The sequence below is a fragment of the Rhinopithecus bieti genome, unplaced genomic scaffold (assembly GCF_001698545.2).
Source record: "Rhinopithecus bieti isolate Rb0 unplaced genomic scaffold, ASM169854v2 scaffold_35538, whole genome shotgun sequence".
Taxonomy (NCBI): domain Eukaryota; kingdom Metazoa; phylum Chordata; class Mammalia; order Primates; family Cercopithecidae; genus Rhinopithecus; species Rhinopithecus bieti.
The window spans coordinates 874,694-895,462 of record NW_016815913.1 but is presented as its reverse complement, the minus strand read 5'-3'; the positions used below and the strand labels follow the sequence as shown (position 1 = coordinate 895,462).

The window sequence follows — 20,769 nt, the reverse complement described above, 5'->3', positions numbered from 1 at the left end:
TGAGATCCGGCCACTGCACTCCAGCCCGGGCGACAGAGCAAGACTCCATCTCAAAAAAAAAAAGAAAAAGAAAATCAGTGACTTTTCTTGGACCGATTAGAAAATTGTGTTTGCAGGGCAAACTCCTACCCTGAAATCTGGATAAACAGACAAAAGTGGACAGTCACAATTGAGATCTGTTCACCTAAAATGAGAACTGCTAGAATTGTAAACTGGTAGGTGCACCTGAATGGTAACTTTGATTAATTACTGGAGGGAAAATAGACAAATCCATTGTGAAAGTTGGAGACTTCAACATCCCACTGTCAGTGATTGATAAGCAGGCAGTTGACCTGAACAGTGCTACCAACCAACTTGATCTAATTGACATTTATTGAGTATTCCATCCAACACCACCAGAACACAGATTCTTCTCAAGCTCACATGTAACATTCATTAAGACAGACCACATTCTGAATCCCCTATTAGATTCTCAACTTCATGAGGACAGGGTCTAGGTTTGTAATTCTTAGTGTGCTATTCCTAGCACAATGCCTGACACATAAGAGGTGCTTCATAGGCAGTTTTTGAATAAATGAATGAATTGTAAAATTAGGCCACGAGACAAGGAATCTAGTCAGGTTGGGAATAGCAGTAAGATATAGTCTAAGTCACAAAGGAAGTACAGGTATATTAAAAATGTTTAAGCCTCAAGAGTTAGAATTGCAAATTTATACCTGAAAGTAACAGCAAACATCCTCTGTCATAGAGACTGCCACTTGACTAATATTCCTAAGTCCCTGTTTTCATCATGTCTCTTCTTTAGTAACTTGGAACAGCTCCCAGTTCTTAGACTCCTGAGCCTAACATGTTAAGCCTTCTTTATCCAGGTCCTTCCCTAGGTATCTTACTTTGTCTTTTGTTTATTGCTCAAATATTTTGCTTCAGCTCTATCACTACCATTAAATAATCGTTTCTGATTCAAGCCTGTGACCAATAGATAGTTCCTTCCATTTCACTTTTTCCATCGAAATCCTTCTCATTTTAAGGACTCTGTAGCCCATGTTGATCAACTTCTTTTAAAAACTTCTGAAGTATTTGTTGTCTATGTTTCACATTTTGGCTTTTAATCACATACTGCCTGTAATTTTAACTGCTATTTGAATGTACTTTTTTGGGGTATGAATTTCTAAAGTTTTGAATCCCATCTAATTCAGGTCATCTTTAATGCAAAAATAATTTGTGTTACAGAAAGTTATTTGTAAGCTAACTTCTTTTAGAACTTAGAATACATTTTCCATTAAAACTATACTAAAAAGGGTTGGATTCATTTTACATCTATAAATATATTTAACAAATTATGTAACTGATCTACGTTACTATGGTAGCCTAAACTTGGAATTTTTGGAGCAAGCGTCCATGTAGCAGAATTTTGAACTACCTCCCTCACCCCCTGATTATCCCTTCAAAAGCTCTTCATATTGAGCAGATTATTTCATAGGGCTTTAATTGTCTATAAAATGACTCAGTTTAGTTTCTTTCATATGTTTGCCTTTTATTGATTTTCTTCTGGAGCAAATTTGTATTTGGGGGAAGGTAACTGGAAACCATTCATGATACTAGTGTGTAATTAATTTTTGAAGAATAATAATACCTACCTGAGAAATATCACCCAATTACGTTTTAACAGGGATGTTAGTCAAATATATATAGTGAGGATGTGTCATTTCTCAGGGATTTGTTTTATCACTAGAATTATTTTGAGAGACTGGAACTTGCCCTGTTTCACCGAATTATTCTCTTAATATAATTTTTAAAATTCTAGTAATTGTTAAGAAGTATCTAAGAGAGAATAAAGTGTTTAGAGAAGTAGCTGTGTTTCAGGAAGGTATGAGCTCTGAAATATCTTGCAGTTTTGCTTTGTGGAGATTTAAATCAACTGCTTCCATTTTTCTTTGAAGGATTCTTTTAATAGATTTAGTGACCTAGATCATGACCAATATAATTGAGAGAATTTGACTTGAAGATTTTTTCCCTTTAATTTGCAAGAATGTGAGAACTCATTGGAGTTACTGAAAATGATCAGTTATCAGTTGGGGATTAAATTTTAAACCAAATGAGTGTATTATTACTCTGACCTCTAACCCTTTTTTTCTCTACTTTCCTACCAACGTTTTAGGGAACTTGATTGTAAATTCAACAAATAACTATAGCCTCACAATTCCTTGAACTGCTTAATTGTATTAATCCCTCCCTCTCCCACTCCTTTTCAGAAACCCATATACCATGGCCAAACCCTGAGCTTTAGCATCTCCTTTGTAGAGAGCATTTTGGTTTGGTTTGATCAGCATTCCTTCTGGCTGCTTCTAGGACAGAACTCCCCTCCTTCCGCAAATTGTATTTTCTCCTTCTTTCAATCATATGTTTATACCAAAAGAGTTTTCCCTGCTTTATATGTCCCCAGAGCTCATTAGTCTAGAGGTGGAGACCTTACATAGACTGGCCAACCATAGTATCTCTTAGATACTCACTGCCACCACTGACCCAGAGCTGGGCACAGAGACAGTTCAAGAAACCAAGCCCAGTAGCTCTGGACCTATGGTTAGATGGCCCTTTTATGCACAGAGCAGAGCCCAGAACATACTTCCTAGGTAAAAATCGTTCTTTAAAGATCTCTGTTGGGCTATCCAGTATATACCAATCTTCACCCCTCCAGCCACCTTTATCCTTTCAGTTGGGGCAGGGAATCTTCAGGTTTTCATGATTGAAGGCTTGAGCCACAGTTAAAAGCATTTTTGAAGCATGACTTGAATTCCTAGGTATAATTCAAAGCTAGTGGTACTTTTGTTTATTTAGGTATTAGAACTAATCTTTGTGGCACATGTTAGAAGTCCAAGACTAGCAGGACAGGGCCAGTAGGAGGCTAGATCTAGCAGTAAATCAATATATTATGTACTTTCACACCCAGAAGGAGATGGAGGTGTTCATCATTCATCAGGTGCTGGCACAGTCATGCTGGTACAGTTCAAATAGCATTATGTGACAGTGGGTCAGGCTGGCCTTAGAAAATTATTTCTACTCATCTCCTTTTTGTCTAAGGATGAGATCACATACCTCCCCAAGGACTGTGTATTTGGTAATCTGAACACTATGTGCTGAAGTGTTGGCAGAGGAGGTTTAATTGTTAACATAAGTCATTTCTGGGTGGTAGATTCAAGTTGGGTGGGGCCAAGCATTTCTGGGCAGCACTAGAGGGGTAGACAGTTATTCCTCTATATGAACTTCCTGAAAAAGTTTCTGCATGTGAAAGTCTCTCAGCAGGGTCATCTCTTAATGGTTTTCCCAGAATATAAGAGAAAACTAAAAAGTGTGGGATGATTAAACAACCCAAACCTAAGCCGATTTAGAGTAAATTGGCACCTGGGTCTATTGGGCTAAAATCAACTGATGAATTTACCTAAACTCACAAATGCTCTGCAGTGAGTTCCAACAGCAAGTTCCCAATGGCATATTTCTGATGTTCAGTTCTGTGATCACAGGGCAGGCTCTGGAGGCAAGTCAAATCATAAAGAATCCAGCTTTCCTACAGAACAGGCACAAGTTATCTTCTAGTGGCAGTGTGGGTTTTCTTTGCTACAAATTTAGCTCTATGCCTAGCATTCTGCCTTCAACTCATATGCTTTGAGCCACTAATTATGCTAGGCTGCCAGTCTTAGATATCAGCCAGTTGACTGTCCAGCCAGTCCCACCTGAAAAGGATGGTAAGATTGTTTTTTGGCCTAACAGAACCCTTTTGAGTGAAACAAACAAACAAACTTCCTTCTCAGAACTGATAGATTACCAAAGTATGTTGCTGGCTGAGGCACTGTGGTAGGAAAGGTAAAACTGTATCAGGAACACTTGTCAGGATGAATTGTTGCTGTTTTGAGGTTGGAAGGCATCTTGTATAATCAACTCTTGCCACCAAGCAGCTGATTGATCTTGAAGGATGGCACAGTAACAGTGGCTTATGTTGTCATCTCTTGTTGGTAAGCTAGACAATGAGCAGCAGCAGTACTAGATTAGTCTTGCTGGGAAGGAGCCCATTATGTTGAGCCAACGCAAAGTCGCCATCTCAGCCACTGTGGTTACTGTTCATGAGCTCACTGTCTACCCACTGGGGTGACCAAAAACAGAAACCAGATGCTATCTCCTGGTTAAGTCTTTGTTCCATATGGTTTAATGCCTCTTACGTAGTGGGTGCTCTCTGGTGAAAATTACTGTGCAATACAGAGATTTCACCCTTTGTTCCCACTTTTATAGGACCATCCACATACCTCTTTCCCAGATTTCCTCATCCCCAATCATCAAGTCAGTACAGATTTCGGCCCTCAGTGAATGTTGGCCAGGTAGAAGGATTATAAGATTCTTGAAAGCTTTTCTGCATTTCTATGTGTGACACCCAGGAAACCATGCACTTCTACGTCCTCTCTGAAAAGCTAAAACAGATGGGGGTAGGAGGTTCTTATGAAAAGCAGCATTCAGAAAAGAAAGTTCTAGAGTTTGTGAGGGATGCACTGACACAAAAAAAGAGAAATAATGTGATCAGGAAAAGGAGATTATTTATCAAGCCAAAGAAGTGAAAGAAGTAGAGTGGTAGAATAGGCACTAAAGGTTGGTAATCAGGAAAATTGTGAGGATATTACAGAGTAGACCAGTTCTAGAAACTAAGACCTTAACCTAGATACCCCTCATCACAAATAGCTGGAGTTTTTTACATAAGGGTTTGCTTACATTTATTTCACTAATACCAGGAAACTAGTGTAACTCAGATTGGAAGATAAAAATTATACATTTTAATTGTACATTTATCTAACAATTTATAATTATGTATATGTATGGTATTATTGATGTGGATCAAGATAATTCACTACATTTCATCTTTCTATAAAAAAGGTACCATAAACTTTTCCTGTATTTGGATGCCTGTTTGATCCTGTTTTATAGATTTCTAAGTTAGTTTTTCACCAGGAAATAAAAATTGACTTAGAGTATACAGTTAACAATAGGACATCCTCTTTAAATGTCTTTGCCTGTATCTCTTTTGTTACAATGGTAACAATAAAATGAGCATGTATATAATAATTGTTTACCTTCTGTGGCCTTTGGAGTCATTTTACCTGGGTTCCATTCCAGCTCTACCATTATTAGCTGCATGTCTTTGAGGCAGTTATGTAATCTCTATAAGCTGCAATCTTCTCAACAGTCAAATAGAAATATATTAGCCATTTCAACTGTAATAAGGATTAAATGAAATAATCTATGAAAAGCACTTAGGCCCAGGGCTCCCAGAGACATGGAGGTGCACTGGGCTGGGCAGGCCAAGCGAGGAGGCATCTCCATTGGAGCAGGCCATGCCCGAAGGCCACCAACTGCCCACCTGCCTCAGGCAGGCCTGTCAGCCACCCCTCCCCTCCCTGCACCCAGTCCCTGGCAGGGCAAGAGAGGCCACCACCTGGTGGGAGTCTGGAGAAGATGAGGCAGGAGAATAGGGTCTGGAGACAGGGAGTCTAAGGCCAACCTGCCTCTGACTTCTTGGAATTCAACCTAAAGGAAAACTTCAACCTCTGATTGGTCATGAGCCAAGTCTTTACTTCAGCCTCTGATTTGTATTTTTGGGCCAAGTCTTCACTTCAGGGTTGATGGTGGGCTGTCTTCATTTGCATATGGTGTAACCAACTGGAAACCTCTAAAGGGTGTTATCAAGTTCTTTTAGTTAATAACCCCAGGGAACATTAGACTCAGACCTCTTGAGCCACTTGCTTGAGCCCGCTTCACTCTGTGGAGTGTCCTTTCACTTCAGTAAATCTATGTCGCTGCCATCCATTGCTTTATTTGAGCATTTTGTTCAAGTCTTTGTTCAATACACCAAGAACCTGGACAACTTGCAGTCAAGACTTCCCATCAGGTAACAAAGGGAAGCCAAGAAGCACTTCCTGGGGGAGAGCTCATAATGTTTCTAAGGGAAACCACGACAAGATGGTGGCTCTGAGGGGGAGACAGGGACCAAGTGACTCAGCTCATCACCAGGGGGCAGGACGCTGCCTTCTAATTCGACCATCCTGCCCTTGGCCCTCACTATCATGGCGGCTCTCACCACTGTAGTCCTGCTACCTACATAGACTGTGGTATCCGAGGGAGGGGGATCCTGGGAATCCCTGGAGCCTGCCTTCTTGGAAAGAGCAGGGCCCGAGCACAGGAACACATTTTAGATGTGCCTGCAGGGAGCAGGATTCCTTGGTAGGCACTCATCCTTACCCGGCAGCTTCAGGCTCTTGGTTTTGGTTGTTTTCATACATGTGACAGATGACATGGCCAGTCACACTGTAATGTCTGGAGAAACTGTTAACGGAAAGGGATCGCGATCCAGATTCCAAGAGAGGGTTCTTGGATCTTGCACAAGAAAGAATTAGAGGGAAATCCACAGTGTAAAGTGAAAGCAAGTTTATTAAGAAAATAAAGGAATAAAAGAACGGCCACTCCATCAGCAGAGCAGCCCCCAGGGGTGCTGATGGGCTATTTTTTTTTTTTTTTTTTTTTGCTTATTTCTTGATTATATGCTAAAGGAGTGGATTATTCATGAGTTTTCCAGGAAAGGGGTGGGCAATTCCTGGAAATGAGGGTTCCTTCCCTTTTAAGGCTATACAGGTAATTTCCTGATGTTGCCATGGCATTTGTAAACTGTCATGGTGCTGATAGAAGTGTCTTTTAGTATGCTAATACGTTATAATTAGCATATAATGAGCAGTGAGGATAACCAGAGGTTACTTTTGTTGCCATCTCAGGTTCTGGTGGATTTTGCCCCATTTCTTTACTGCATCCTTTTATTGACAAAGTCTTTGTGACCTGTACCTTGTGTCAGCCTATTTCATTCTGTGACTAAGAATGTCTAACCTCCTGGGAATGCAGCCCAGTAGGTCTCAGCCTTATTTTACCCAGCCTGTATTCAAGATGGAGTTGCTCTTGTTCAGATGCCTCTGACAAAAACCTCTGTAGGGGAGCAGGACTCAGCAGACAGGCTGTGGCCCAGACAGCAGCTGCTGAGCTGATGGAGCCTGCACCCACCCAATTTGGCCAAAGAAGCCCCCATACTCTCCATGAAAAACATTTCCAGAAGCTGCTGTGTCAATAACAGTCTCAAAACAAAAGCAAAACCACCAACACTGAAGATCATTCTAGAGTCTGATTTGAAAACTAGGGTCAAATTCTGCAGGGACTTTCAAGTGGCAAAAAAATCACCGTAGTAACCAGATCTACAGTCTCATCCATCACACCAGGGAAAATGCTCCATTCGCCATTCCTCAGCTTCTGGTTCTGGTTTCTGAGTTCTCTCTATATTGGAGGGGTTTTAAAGCTAGAGGGACCTTTGCCCACTTACTCATTCACAGATCTGAATACGGAGGTCAAGAGGGGAAGTGACATGTCCTAAGTCAGAGTAGATAAGAAAATAAGACAATGACTGAGCCCTTAGTGTATACTGGGCACTGGCTAGCTACTGGGGATATGGAGATGAAGAAAACAGTTCCTTTTACAAGAAGCTCCATCTAGTAAGGTAGAAAGATTGTTTTTCTTTTTTTCATTTTTTTTTTTTTTTAGATGGAGTCTTGCTCTGTCACCAGGGTGGAGTACAGTGGTGCCATCTTGACTCACTGCAACCCCCACCTCCTGGGTTCAAGCGATTCACCTGCCTCAGCCTCTCAAGTAGCTGGGACTACAGGCGTGCACCACCACGCCCAGCTAATTTTGTATTTTAGTAGAGACGAGGTTTCACCATGTTGGCCAGGATGGTCTCGATCTCTTGACCTCGTGATCTGCCTGCCTTGGCCTCCCAAAGTGCTGGGATTACAGGCATGAGCCACCATGCCCAGCTGGTAGACAGACTCTTTGTAGGCAGGACCAGGCTTCCCTGAAGCAGAAGGAAACTTGAAATTAGGGTAATGAGCCTCACCAGGGGTGGCCACCACACTGCCCTGAGATGATTATATGTGGACACAGGGCTATGACATAGCCCTGCTTTGACCTTGTAGCTGTGCTGTAGGGCTAGATGGGGCCTGGAGTGGCCTGAGCTAGGGGCTGCCATGAGCTCTTTCCACTCCCCCAAGGCATTGCGTAAGGTCACTTTCTATTTGCATAGCAAAATCAAGAAAACAGTTTTCTATAATACCAGGTGCTTCCCCTACCCCCAGCTCAGTGAATGGTCTACCTGGTCGATAGGCCCTTGTTTGTGTTAGAGATAGAACACTAGTGGTAAGCTCTGGCCCACAGGCCACTGGCAAATGGAAGCAGAGCTGCAGAGCCCTCAGGAACCACAGAGCACCTCTGTCTGCCACACAATGCCTACCCAGCTTCTGCTGGCCCACCTGTGGACAGTAGTAATTAGTGATGTGCAGCCTGGGACTAGTGCCAGGGAACCTATGGACACTCTGGGTGATCAGACATGTGCTGCTGTGGTGGCCTTTATGATCAGGAGATGACATGCAGTGAGAAGAAGGGAAGAGACGGCCCAGAGGGGTTCAGACCAGGGTGAGGTCCACAGAAAGGCCAGGGCCAAGATGTGGTCAGCACCCCAGGCCGGTGGGGACTTCATATCACCCATGCTGGAGGTCAGTCCTTGACTGCTCCAAAATCTCTGCTTGAGGGGTTCTAAATGAAATGAGCAGGCCTTCCCTTCAGGACATGACTGAGTGATATGGTTTGGCTCTCATCTTGAATTGTAATAATTCCACATGTCAAGGGCGAGACCAGGTGGAGGTCATTGATTATGGGGGCTGTTTCCCTCATGCTGTTCTCATGATAGTGAGTTCTTACAAGATCTGATGGCTTTATAAGTGTCTGGCATTTCACCTGCTTGCTCTCATTCTCTCTCCTGCCGTCTTGTGAAGAGGTGCCTTCCACCATGGTTGTAAGTTTCCTGAGGCCTCCCCAGCCATGCAGAACCATGAGTCAATTAAACCTCTTTTCTTTATAAATTACCCAGTGTCAGGTATTTCTTCACAGCAGCATGAGAACAAACTAAAACAGTGAGCTTCTGAGAAAAGCATGAAAAAACAGGCCTCCTGAACTTCCCCAAGTGACTGATGCAAATCACATCCCTCACACTTCACAGCACGCTGGAGATCTTTAAGGACAAACTGCAGATGATCTAAATGACAGCACTGACCATCAGCAACCTGCACAACTGCCCAGCCAAGATTGCAAGATGGAAGCAATGCTTGCAGGCAAAGAAGGAGAAGAAGGAAAGGCCGGAGCAGGCCAAGGCAGGAATGAAATAGCCCATGAATACTGGAGTGAGACAATTGACCTCCCTGGCCCACACCGTGCTGAGCGACCTGTATCTGCTCAAGGGTGGTAAGAGACTACGTGGAGGACGGGGACTTGGCAGTGAATGGGGATCAGCGAAGGACATAGTGGGTCCCCAGCGTCCCGGCCACAAGTTCCTCTGAAGACTGTGGATGACGATGGTAGCTTAGGTGCATCCTTCTTATTTCCTGAGGGGAAGTTGGAGAAGCAGAATGCAATTGTGGGAAGAAATCCAAAGAAGGAAAGAATTCACAGGACAAGTCCAAAGTCTGATCAGCAAGCAGGACTTTCCTTTTTTTTCATGGAGTCTTGCTCTGCCACCCAGCTTGGAATGCAGTGGCACGATCTTGGCTCACTTCAACCTCTGCCTCCTGGGTTCAAGTGATTCTCCTTCCTCAGCCTCCCGAGTAGCTGGGATTACAGGCATGTGCCACCATGTGAGCTAATTTGTGTATTTTTAGTAGAGACGGGTTTTCACCATGTTGACCAGGTTGGTCTCGAACTTCTGAGCTCAAGTGATCTACCCGCCACGGTCTCCCAAAGTGCTGGGATTACAGGTGTGAGCCACCACACCAGGGAGCAGGCCTTTCTGCAGGGTGCAAGGGCACAGCCTGAGGGGAAGTTCCTGAAGCTGTAGCTGACCCTCCCCACTCTATCTGAACTGCATGGAGAACACATGATGGGGCCTCAGCAGCAGTCCATGGAGGAGGACACCTACTGCCTGGACCCCGACCAGAGACTTCACAAGGCACCTGAAAACTTGAACTGCTTATATCAGACTGCTACAAGTTGTTCCAAGAACTGGCCCAAGAATTGAAGAAAGACACTTCCAGTTTTCATAGCAAGACCCTCTTCCATGAGAAAACACCTCAGGAAAGCTGGGTGACTGCCATGTCCACTGAGAGAGCACTCTGGGCACTCTGGAAAAAAAAAATGACCACAACAGACAGAAGCCAGCTGATTGTGAGACCAAGTTCCTGCCCCCACAGGGCCCAGGAAGTGCCAAAGGAACCTGGAAGTGCCAGGGCTCCCAGGAGGGAGGCAGGTCACGATGTGAGGGCTTGGGTCCAAAGCACCAGCTGGTTTGGTTCCATTTTCCCTGTAGCCAGGTCCTGAATGCCCACAGCCTCAGCAGAACATCAGCCAGTGCTGCTCCTTTGAAAGCACTTTTGATTGGTCTCTTGTTAGTTGAGCTATTAACTAGTTGAGCTATATAACTAGTTAGTTAGTTAGTTTTCAAATAAAGATAGTTTAATATAAAAAAAAAGAAAAGCACTTAGTACAACACATGACATATTGTTAGGGTTCAATAAATATTGTGATTATTGCCATTACTTAAAAAGTACACATCAGCCCGGTGCAGTGGCTCATGCCTGTAATCCCAGCACTTTGGGAGGCTGAGGCAGGTGGATCACCTGAGGTCAGGAGATCGAGACCAGCCTGGCCAACATGGTGAAACCATGTCTCTACTGAAAATACAAAAAGTTAGCCTGGCATGGTGGCACATGCCTGTAATCCCAGCTACTTGGGAGCCTGAGGCAAGAGAATCACTTGAACCTGGGAGGCAGAGGTTGCAGTGAGCCAAGATCACGCCATTGCACTCCAACCTGGGTGACAGAGTGAGACTCTGTCTGGAAAAAAAAAAAAAAAAAGTACACATCAAAGAACTTTGAAATCACAGAATGTTAGGTATACAAGGCATTTGCTAGTGAATAAATTGATGGTCATTTCTTATTTTGTTTAGAACATGAATACATATAAAATTTTACTATTTACATTTTCAGGAATCCTTAAACACATTACTTAAACAGCTAGAAAAAGAAAAGAGGACTCTTGAAAGTCAAGTGAAATACTATGCACTTAAACTGGAACAAGAATCAAAGGTTCGTTTTTACTATATATACTTAGCAATTCCTTTGAAACTGCCATTATTTCTAATGTTATCTACAAACCTACTCTATAATTATCACAAAATGCTTACAAAACTATTTCCTACACTATAGAGACATACACCTTAACTTAGTCTTGCTTGTATTGCTAATCTTCTCATATGCTGGACCCTTTACTTTTGTATCTTCACATAGGCTTACCAGAAGATCAACAATGAATGCCGTACATACCTAGCTGAAATGTCTCAGGTAACTCTTTTTTATTTCCAAATTCTAAGTGTTTCTTCTTACTATAAATTATGTTTTTCACTTTTCTAGGTTTTGGTTTTGGTTTGGGAGAGAAGCAGATGTTGGAATTAAGTTTCTAAATACAGAGGGTAGACAGGAAAATACACAACTTGTATAAAAGATAAAAAGGGCTGGGTGTGGTGGCTCAAGCCTCTAATCCCAGCACTTTGGGAAGCTGAGGCGGTCGGATCACGAGCTCAGGCGTTTGAGACCAGCCTGATCAACATAGTGAAACATTGTCTCTACAAGAAATGCCAAAAATTAGCTGGGTCTGGTGGTGAGCACCTATAGTCCCAGCTACTTGGAGGTGAGGCAGGAGAATAGCTTGAACCTGGGAGGCGGAGGTTGCAGTGAGCCAAGATCACACCACTGCACTCCAACCTGGATGACAGAGCAAGACTCAATCTCAAAAAAAAAAAAAAAGTAAAAGGACATAACAGTTTTCCAAATTAAGAGATTATTTTTCATATTTGCTTCCTTAATTATCCTTTTAGTTTCATGCCTAATCACTAGAATTCAAACAGGTAGCTGCTATCTCTGTGCAATCATGAAATTCAAGGCACTTCACTTTATAATAATGCATGGTAAGGTCTGAGAGATCAGAATTGCTGTTGGTAGTACACAATTGCTGTTGTACTTATAAATACAGGACAGGGAGGTGATCAGTAAATTATGAAAGATGTTGCATCTATTTTCAAGCTATTCATTTGCTTTTCAGTTTTATTTATGATATAGTTGGTATTGTAGAGTTTTGTTTTGACCTTGTCAGAGCTATCTTTTATTTATGATTTCTAATGTTATAGTTAAAAGACCATCTGAGTGTTTCATAGCATTCACTATATCTTTTAGTATTTGTGTTTTTTTTTTGAGACAGAGTCTCGCTCTATCGCCCAGGCTGGAGTGCAATGGCCGGATCTCAGCTCACTGAAAGCTCCGCCTCCCGGGTTTATGCCATTCTCCTGCCTCAGCCTCCCGAGTAGCTGGGACTAACAGGCGCCCGCCACCTCGCCCGGCTAGTTTTTTGTATTTTTTTAGTAGAGACGGGGTTTCACGGTGTTAGCCAGGATGGTCTCGATCTCCTGACCTCGTGATCCTCCCGTCTTGGCCTCCCAAAGTGCTGGGATTACAGGCTTGAGCCACTGCGCCCGGCCGATTTCAAATATTGTATTAATTGTTTTGTAATTTTGTGTATTTTTAAAACTAAACNATACAGGACAGGGAGGTGATCAGTAAATTATGAAAGATGTTGCATCTATTTTCAAGCTATTCATTTGCTTTTCAGTTTTATTTATGATATAGTTGGTATTGTAGAGTTTTTGTTTTGACCTTGTCAGAGCTATCTTTTATTTATGATTTCTAATGTTATAGTTAAAAAGACCATCTGAGTGTTTCATAGCATTCACTATATCTTTTAGTATTTGTGTTTTTTTTTTGAGACAGAGTCTCGCTCTATCGCCCAGGCTGGAGTGCAGTGGCCGGATCTCAGCTCACTGCAAGCTCCGCCTCCCGGATTTACGCCATTCTCCTGCCTCAGCCTCCCGAGTAGCTGGGACTAACAGGCGCCCGCCACCTCGCCCGGCTAGTTTTTTGTATTTTTTTAGTAGAGACGGGGTTTCACGGTGTTAGCCAGGATGGTCTCGATCTCCTGACCTCGTGATCCACCCGTCTCGGCCTCCCAAAGTGCTGGGATTACAGGCTTGAGCCACCGCGCCCGGCCATCTTTTAGTATTTGTATAGCATAATATCTGACATTTAAATATGAAATCAGTATCAATCTTATTTTGGTAATGTTTTAAGATTAGGATGTAAACTCAGTTTTCAGATCCAAATGGAATTGTCCAAAAAGCAGTTGGATATATGACTTTCAGGAAACAAATAAAGATTTGAAAATTGTTAACATATAAAAAGTGAAGTAGGCCAGGCATGGTGGCTCACGCCTGTAATCGCAGCACTTTGGGAGGCCGAGGCGGGTGGATCACGAGGTCAGGAGATCAAGACCATCCTGGCTAACACGGTGAAACCCCATCTCTACCAAAAATACAAAAAATTAGCCAGGTGTGGTGGTGGGCGCCTGTAGTCCCAGCAACTTGGGAGGCTGAGGTAGGAGAATGGCGTGAACCCAGGAGGCGGAGCTTATAGTGAGCCGAGATCGCACCACTGCACTCCAGCCTGGGCGACAGAGCGAGACTCTGTCTCAAAAAAAAAAAAAAAAAAGTGAAGTAATTGAATGAATGAAATGCATTGGGGAGAATATACAGTGGGAAAAGAAAAAAATAGTCTAGGATATAGCTGTGAAGAAGTTCAACAGTGACAATCAAGGGAAAAAGAGCCGAAAAGAGGGTTGGAGTCCTGAAGACACAGCTAGGTCTGACAAGGAGGTAGAGGATTTTGAGGATGGGAGTAGCATGAAGAATAATCTGCTAGTCACTGATCCAGAATATCTAGAGGGATTAATGAAAGGATTGAGAGGAAGGGCATTAGGTTTGGGGATTACAGCCAATAGGGGGATATTTAGAAAATTTTGAGAAAGGTCTATCATGGGTAAAGGGAAGTGTATGTTGCAATGTTGACTAAGGGAAACAAGAAGAAATTGAGACAAGATAGGATCAGTTCTTGCAGTCTCTTGTCTGTAAAATGGATGATTAGCTCAAACTTCATGGTCCTTGATACTGGGCTGGATGCATTGATTCCTCCTAGAAGACAGGCACCCTTATGCCTTTCCTCAGACTATGTGCTTGGAATGTGCTCCTTCTCATACATGCCAATTCCACTTCCATCAAGGTCTAGCACAAACACTACCTCTTTATGGGGCCATGACGTGATGAAAAGACCAGACTGTAGTGGGATTGCAAATCTGAATCTGAATCCCAGCTCTGCACTTGCTACTATGTGACCTTTCTGGGCCTTAATTTCCTTCCTCACCTGTGAAAAGGAAATACCAGTATCTTGCAGGGGTTTTGTGAGTATGTAGAGAAATAATATATGTGCAGTGCTGGGTGAAGTTTCCGGCACATAGTAGGTTTTAAATTCCAGTCAATGGTGAATATCACTTTCCTATGTTTCTTTTCTGATTTTCCGAGCCCCTCTGTGACAGGGGCACCAGAATTTCTGCTTGCCTTAGCCTTCCTCCTGGTCCCTTATTGCTGATATATCTGTTTGCTTCACTCAGCTGTAGGTTCCTCCCTGAGGTCAGGCAGGGTGACTGATGCTTTCTATTCCCTTTCACAAAGAGTGGCAAAAAGGAAATATGCAAAATTATTTACTGAACTGAACATAAAATAGAAATTTATGTTCATAATATTAAGCCCAAGTTATTAAGAAAAAGGTGATACATAAAACACTGTTGAAGGATTCTTTTAAGGTTAAAAGTAAAGTCTTTTGTCCCCAAGGCATTCATTTACCTTTGTTTATCTGAAAAATTCACTTATGTGAAATAATCCTAGTCTGACTCCACAGGATCACTGAACATACGATAAAAGCCTATTTTAACAGCTTCCCAGGAAGATATTAATCCTGTCCCCAGTATAAATGTTAATCAGGATTTTCACTGTAGAGTGAATTGTTCATCTCTATAGTGAAGGACAGTTCTAACCATGTGGATACTATGGTGATTGGAAAGGTTAATGGATGATTTGTAGTTCTTTCCATGCTGAATACATAAATAATTGATTCATTGGTAGATAACTAGAGCTATTTGCGGAGGGTGCTGTTCATCCTTCTGCTGCTGTCCTCTCTGTGACTTTGTCTCACTCTTGATTCACTGTTTTGAATGAAACTGAGTTTCCCCCTCTTGGGAGTCTTCTGATATGCACAACGTAAGTACACTACGGACATTGCTTTTTAATACATAGGTACGTTGCATTACTTAAAGTCAGGCAGAAAGATTGACTAGAGCTTTTTGCAACACATAATAAACTTAAGCTTTAGCTTCTATCCTCGTAAACGCAGAATTTTAGCAATGGCTGTGAGAGGTTGAGGAATATAATGCTTTTAGCTCACAGATAAGGAGTCTGAGGCTTTTCTGTTTCATTATCGGGAAGTTCTAATTGTGAAAATTGTTAAAATATCATATGGTGCCTCTTACTGTCCTTTCCTGAAACTTCCTTAAAATCCATTGGTTTTAGTTACATTCTCTGAAGAATAAGTCTACACTCTTCCTGCAAGGCAGGTTTTCAAAGATTTGTAAATGCCTCTCAGTCTTCCCTTAGTTTTTTGTTTTGTTTTGTTTTCTAAGCTAAAATATTAAGTTACATTAGCCATTCCCATAACATAGGTTCCAGACTGCGCAGGTATTTCAGCTGCCTTTTTGGACAGTTCTGTTATTGTTCATTTAAAAATGTGGCTCACTAGGTTTAAATGTAGTACTTAGGTTTCAATTTAGTACTTTAGATATAATGTCAACAGCATAGTTACCAAAGTCTTAACTAACTCTGCCGCACCCATTTTTCTTCTCTGCTGCCTATCATTCTGAAATACAGATACAATAGTGTTGTTTCCTGTTAAAAACCTTTAGTTTGCATTACCCAGAGGATCACAGCAAAGCTCTGTGGTGTGGTCTCTATAGGGTCCTCTCCAACTTGGCTGACCTGTCTCTGCAACCTTATCCCTGCTAATATCCTAGACTGCCGTTAGACCAAATGCTATGTGCAGTTTCTGGATCTATCTACTGCTTTATATCTGAGGTCCTTACTGTTCCTTCTACCTAGAATATCCTTTCCTTAGTTCTTAATTGGCTGCTCTTCCATGTGGAGCCCCCCAAACCCTCAATTAACTACATCTCCTGTATGCTTACAAAGCACCTGTGCACATCTCTTATCAAGGCACTTAATTATAATCACCTATTTATTTTGCTGTTTCCCCAATAGAACTAGGACCCATTTGTCTTTATACCTGAGTGCTTAATGTAGTGGCAGAATATAATAGATGCTCTATAACATTAGCTGAAGGAATGAATGAACTCTATTTTCTGTTTCAATATACCCAAACCTGTCACTCTTATCAAATGATCTAATATCTTAGCTCACACCCAAAAAGCTTCTGTTACATATGCTGCAAAAAAAACCAGGTTATGGGAGAGTTAATTGAGAATTGATTATCTCTCTTATTTCTGAAATCAATTATGAACTAAGAGGATAAACACTTAGTTTTGTATTTCAGGGTTCTGGTTTACATCAAGTTTCTAAAAGGCAACAGATGGATCAACTGCCTAGGATGCAAGAGAATCTAGTGAAAACGTAAGTCTAGCTACATATTTTCTTTCTAATTAATTACATTTGCACATAAATGCCACTGACAAAACAGGTGTCCACTATATTTTGGAAGCAGAACTTCTAGGTTTTATAGCAACAATATAAAATTGCAGATGGTAAGAGAACTTAAAGAAGTTGTGATCTGTTCCACTATTTATACACATTTTTTTTTCGATCCCAGATACATTTTTGGTCCTCAAGCATGATAATATATTAGTTTTTAAACTAAAATAATATTTACCTAGGAGAGCTTAAAACTACACCATTAACAATGACATAAACACAGTCATACCTTGGAAATATTATGGGTTTGGTTCTGGACCACTGTAATGAAGCTAGTATCACAATGCAGTGAGTTACACAAATTTTGGGGTTTCTCAGTATATATAAAAGTTATTTTTATACCATTATACCATTACTGTAGTCTATTAAGTGTGCATTAGCATTATGTCTAAAAACAATGTAAATACCTTAATTTTAAAAGATTTTATGCTGAAAACTGCTATTGATCATCTGAGCCTTCAGTGAGTTATAATCTTTTTGCTGGTGGAGGGTCTTGCCTTGATGTTGATGGCTCCTGATGAATCAGAGTGGTGGTTGCTGAAAGCTGAAGTGCCTGTGGCAAATTCTGAAAATAAGGCAACAACGAAGTTTGATGCACCAACTGACTCTTTTATGAAAGATGTCTCTGTCATATGTGTTGTGGTTTGATAGCATTTTACCTACAGTAGAACTTCTTTCAAAATTGGCATAATCCTTTCAAAGTCTGCTGCTGCTTTATCGACCAAGTCCATAGAATATTCTAAATCCTTTGCTGTCATTTCAAAAATGACATCACAGCATCTTTACCAGGAGCAGATTTCATCTCAAGAGACAACTTTCTGTGCTCATTTGTAAGAAGCAACTCCTCATCCATTCAAATTTTATTGTCAGATTGCAGCAAGTCAGTCACCTCTTCAGGCTCTACTTCTAATTCTAGTTCTCTTGCTATTTCCAAAACATCTACCGTTACTTCCTCCACTGAAGTCTTGCACCCTTCATAGTCATCTGTGAGGGTTGGAATCAACTTCTTCCAAACTTCTTTTAATGTTGACATTTTTCTACCTCCTCCCATAAATCACAAATGTTCTTAGTGGCATCTAGAATGATGAATCCTTTCCAGAGGGTTTTCTCCCAAACCCATCAGAGGAATCACTATCTATGGCAGATATAACCTTATGAAATGTATTTCTTTTTTTTTTTTTTTGAGACGGAGTCTCGCTCTGTCGCCCAGACTGGAGTGCAGTGGCCAGATCTCAGCTCACTGCAAGCTCCGCCTCCCGGGTTCCCGCCATTCTCCTGCCTCAGCCTCCCGAGTAGCTGGGACTACAGGCGCTGCCACCTCGCCCGGCTAGTTTTTTGTATTGTTAGTAGAGACGGGGTTTCACTGTGTTAGCCAGGATGGTCTCGATCTCCTGACCTTGTGATCCGCCCAGACTTGAAAGTTAAAATTACTCCTTGATCCGTGGGCAGCAGAATGGATGTTATGTTAACAGACATTTAAGCAGCATTTATCTTCTTGTGTATCTCCCACAGAGTTCTTGGATGTAACCAGGAACATTATCAAAGAATTGTAATATTTTGAAAGGAATCTTATTTTCTGAGCAGTAGGTCTCAACACTGGGCTTAAAATATTCAATAAACCATGCTGTAAACTCTAAACTCTTGTGCTGTCATCTGGGCTTTGTTGTTTCATTTACAGAGTACAGGAATATTAGGTTTAGCATAATTCCTAGGATTTTCAGAATGGTAAATGAGCATTAGCTTCAACATAAAGTCACCAGCTGCATTAGACAAGTCAACCTGTTTTTTTGATGCTTTGAAGCCAAGCATTGTCTTCTCCTCTCTAGCTAGGAATGTCTAGGTGACATGGTTTTCACAGTTTCCTCTGCATTTTTTTTAAAGTCACATGGACTGTGGGGTTGAGATAGGGGGATTTCCAGAATCTTCAGAGGCTTGATAATAAAGGAGAAGGCCAGAATTTCCCATTTTTCTCAGCTGGCATCCTTTTCCAACAGAAGATTGTTTTGTGTACATTGAAAATCTGTTGGTTAGTGTAATCACCTTCATCAATGATCTTAGCTGGTTCTGGGTAACTTGCTGCAGCACATAAGACATACTTAATTCCTCCAGCAAAAAATTGCAGCAACAGGTATGACATCAACACTTGCTACTTCACTTGGCACTTTCATGTTATGGAGGGGGCTTCTTTCCTTAAGCCTCATGAACCATCCTCTGCTGGCTTCTAGCTTTTCTTCTGCAGCTGTCTCACTTCTCTCAGCCTTCATAGAGTTGAAGGGATTTAGAGCCTTACTCTTGATTAGGTTTTGGCTTAAGAGAATATTGTGGCTTCTTTGGTCTTCTATCCAGACCACTCACATTTTCTCCATGTCAGCAAGAAGGCTGTTTTGCTTCCTTATCATTTGTGTGTTCACTAACGTGGTGCTTGTAATTTCTTTTAAGAATCTTCCCTTTGCATTTACACTTTGGCTTAACTGTTTGGCACAAGCGGCCTAGCTTTCAGCCCATCTCAGCTTTCAACATACCTTCCTCACTAAATGACTAAGCTTATCATTTCTAGCCAAATTAAAGTGAGAGATGTGCAACTCTTCCTTTTACTTCAGCAACGTAGTAGGGTTATTAATTGGCCTAATTTCAATATTGTTGTGTCTTAGTGAATGGAGAAGCCTAAAGAGAGGGAGAGAGACCCAGGAATGGCTGGTTGGTAGAGCAGTCAGAACATACATACCTTTATCAAATAGTTTGCTGTTTTATAGGGGCGTGGTTTATGGCTCTCCAAAACAATTACAGTAGTAACATCAAAGATCACTGATCACCATAACAGATATAGTAATAATTTAAAAGTTTGAAATATTGTGAGAATTACCAAAATATGACACAGATATGAAATGAACATATGCTATTGGAAAAATGGTGCTGATGGACTTGCTGAACAGAGGGTTGCCACAAGTCTTCAATTTGTAAGAAAATGCAGTATCTTTGAAGCACAATAAAGTGAAGCATAATAAGACAAGGCATGCCTAAACAATTACAGCATCAGCCCTACCCCTTTTAGTCAGGAAATATGTTCACTGGAGTGGACACTAAAATAAACGTAGATGACAGTGCAGTTTAAACTGTTTTCCTATGTAAATAAAACCAATTTAAGATAGATAAAGAACAGAGGGCCTGGTGCAGTGGCTCATGCCTGTCGTACAACATTTTGGGAGGCTGAGGCAGGAGGATTGCTTGAGGCCTCAAGTTCAAGACCAACTTGGGAAACATCGCAAGACTCTGTCTCTACAAAAAATTAGAAAAATTGACTGGGTATGATGGTGTGCACTGTAGTCCCAGCTGCTTGGGAGGCTGAGACGGGAGGATCACCTGAGCCCAGGAGTTCAAAGCTGCAGTGAGCCACGATTGCACCACTGCAGTCCAGCCTGGTTGACAGAGCAAGACACTGTCTCTTAAGAAAAAAAAAAATAGGAAAATGTTTTGTGAGTTTAGAAGGTTATATCTACATGCAATTTTCCCTGGTCCTAAATACAGAAGAATTACTCAGGTAATCCTTGTCTGAGTAACTTTATCCTATGTAGGGGAAAACGTTAATATGTAACTTAACACTGAAAAAATTAAGCCAAGATGTGAATCAGCTATAAGTCAGAATCCTTTTTAAATATAGGTCAAGGTAAGAGCCACTCAAGTATAGCAAATTTCCTTGGTGGAAATTAATGAGGTAGCAACATTTTGTCCAATAACCACTGTGTCTGAGTCCCCAAGACCACTCCCATCCATATTCAATGGTTCACTAGAAGAATTCATATACTGTCAGAGTCCCCAAGACCACTCCCATATTCAATGATGCACTAGAAGAATTCATAAGGATTGGCATATATTTGTACTTATGGCTAATATATATTTCCTTCCTTCCCTCCTTCCTTCCTTCCTTCCTTCCTTCCTTCCTTCCTTCCTTCCTTCCTTCCTTC

General features: G+C 41.5%; 1 protein-coding gene across 1 annotated transcript in view; it reads left to right on the top strand.

The window, feature by feature from the left end:
* Window positions 1–20,769, top strand: part of LOC108516582 (uncharacterized) — a 119,798-nt gene that overhangs the window by 32,991 nt on the left and 66,038 nt on the right. The window contains 3 exon segments of the mRNA XM_017854132.1: window positions 11,103–11,201; window positions 11,403–11,456; window positions 16,653–16,729. Of these exon segments, the coding sequence (XP_017709621.1) occupies window positions 11,103–11,201; window positions 11,403–11,456; window positions 16,653–16,729 (230 nt within the window).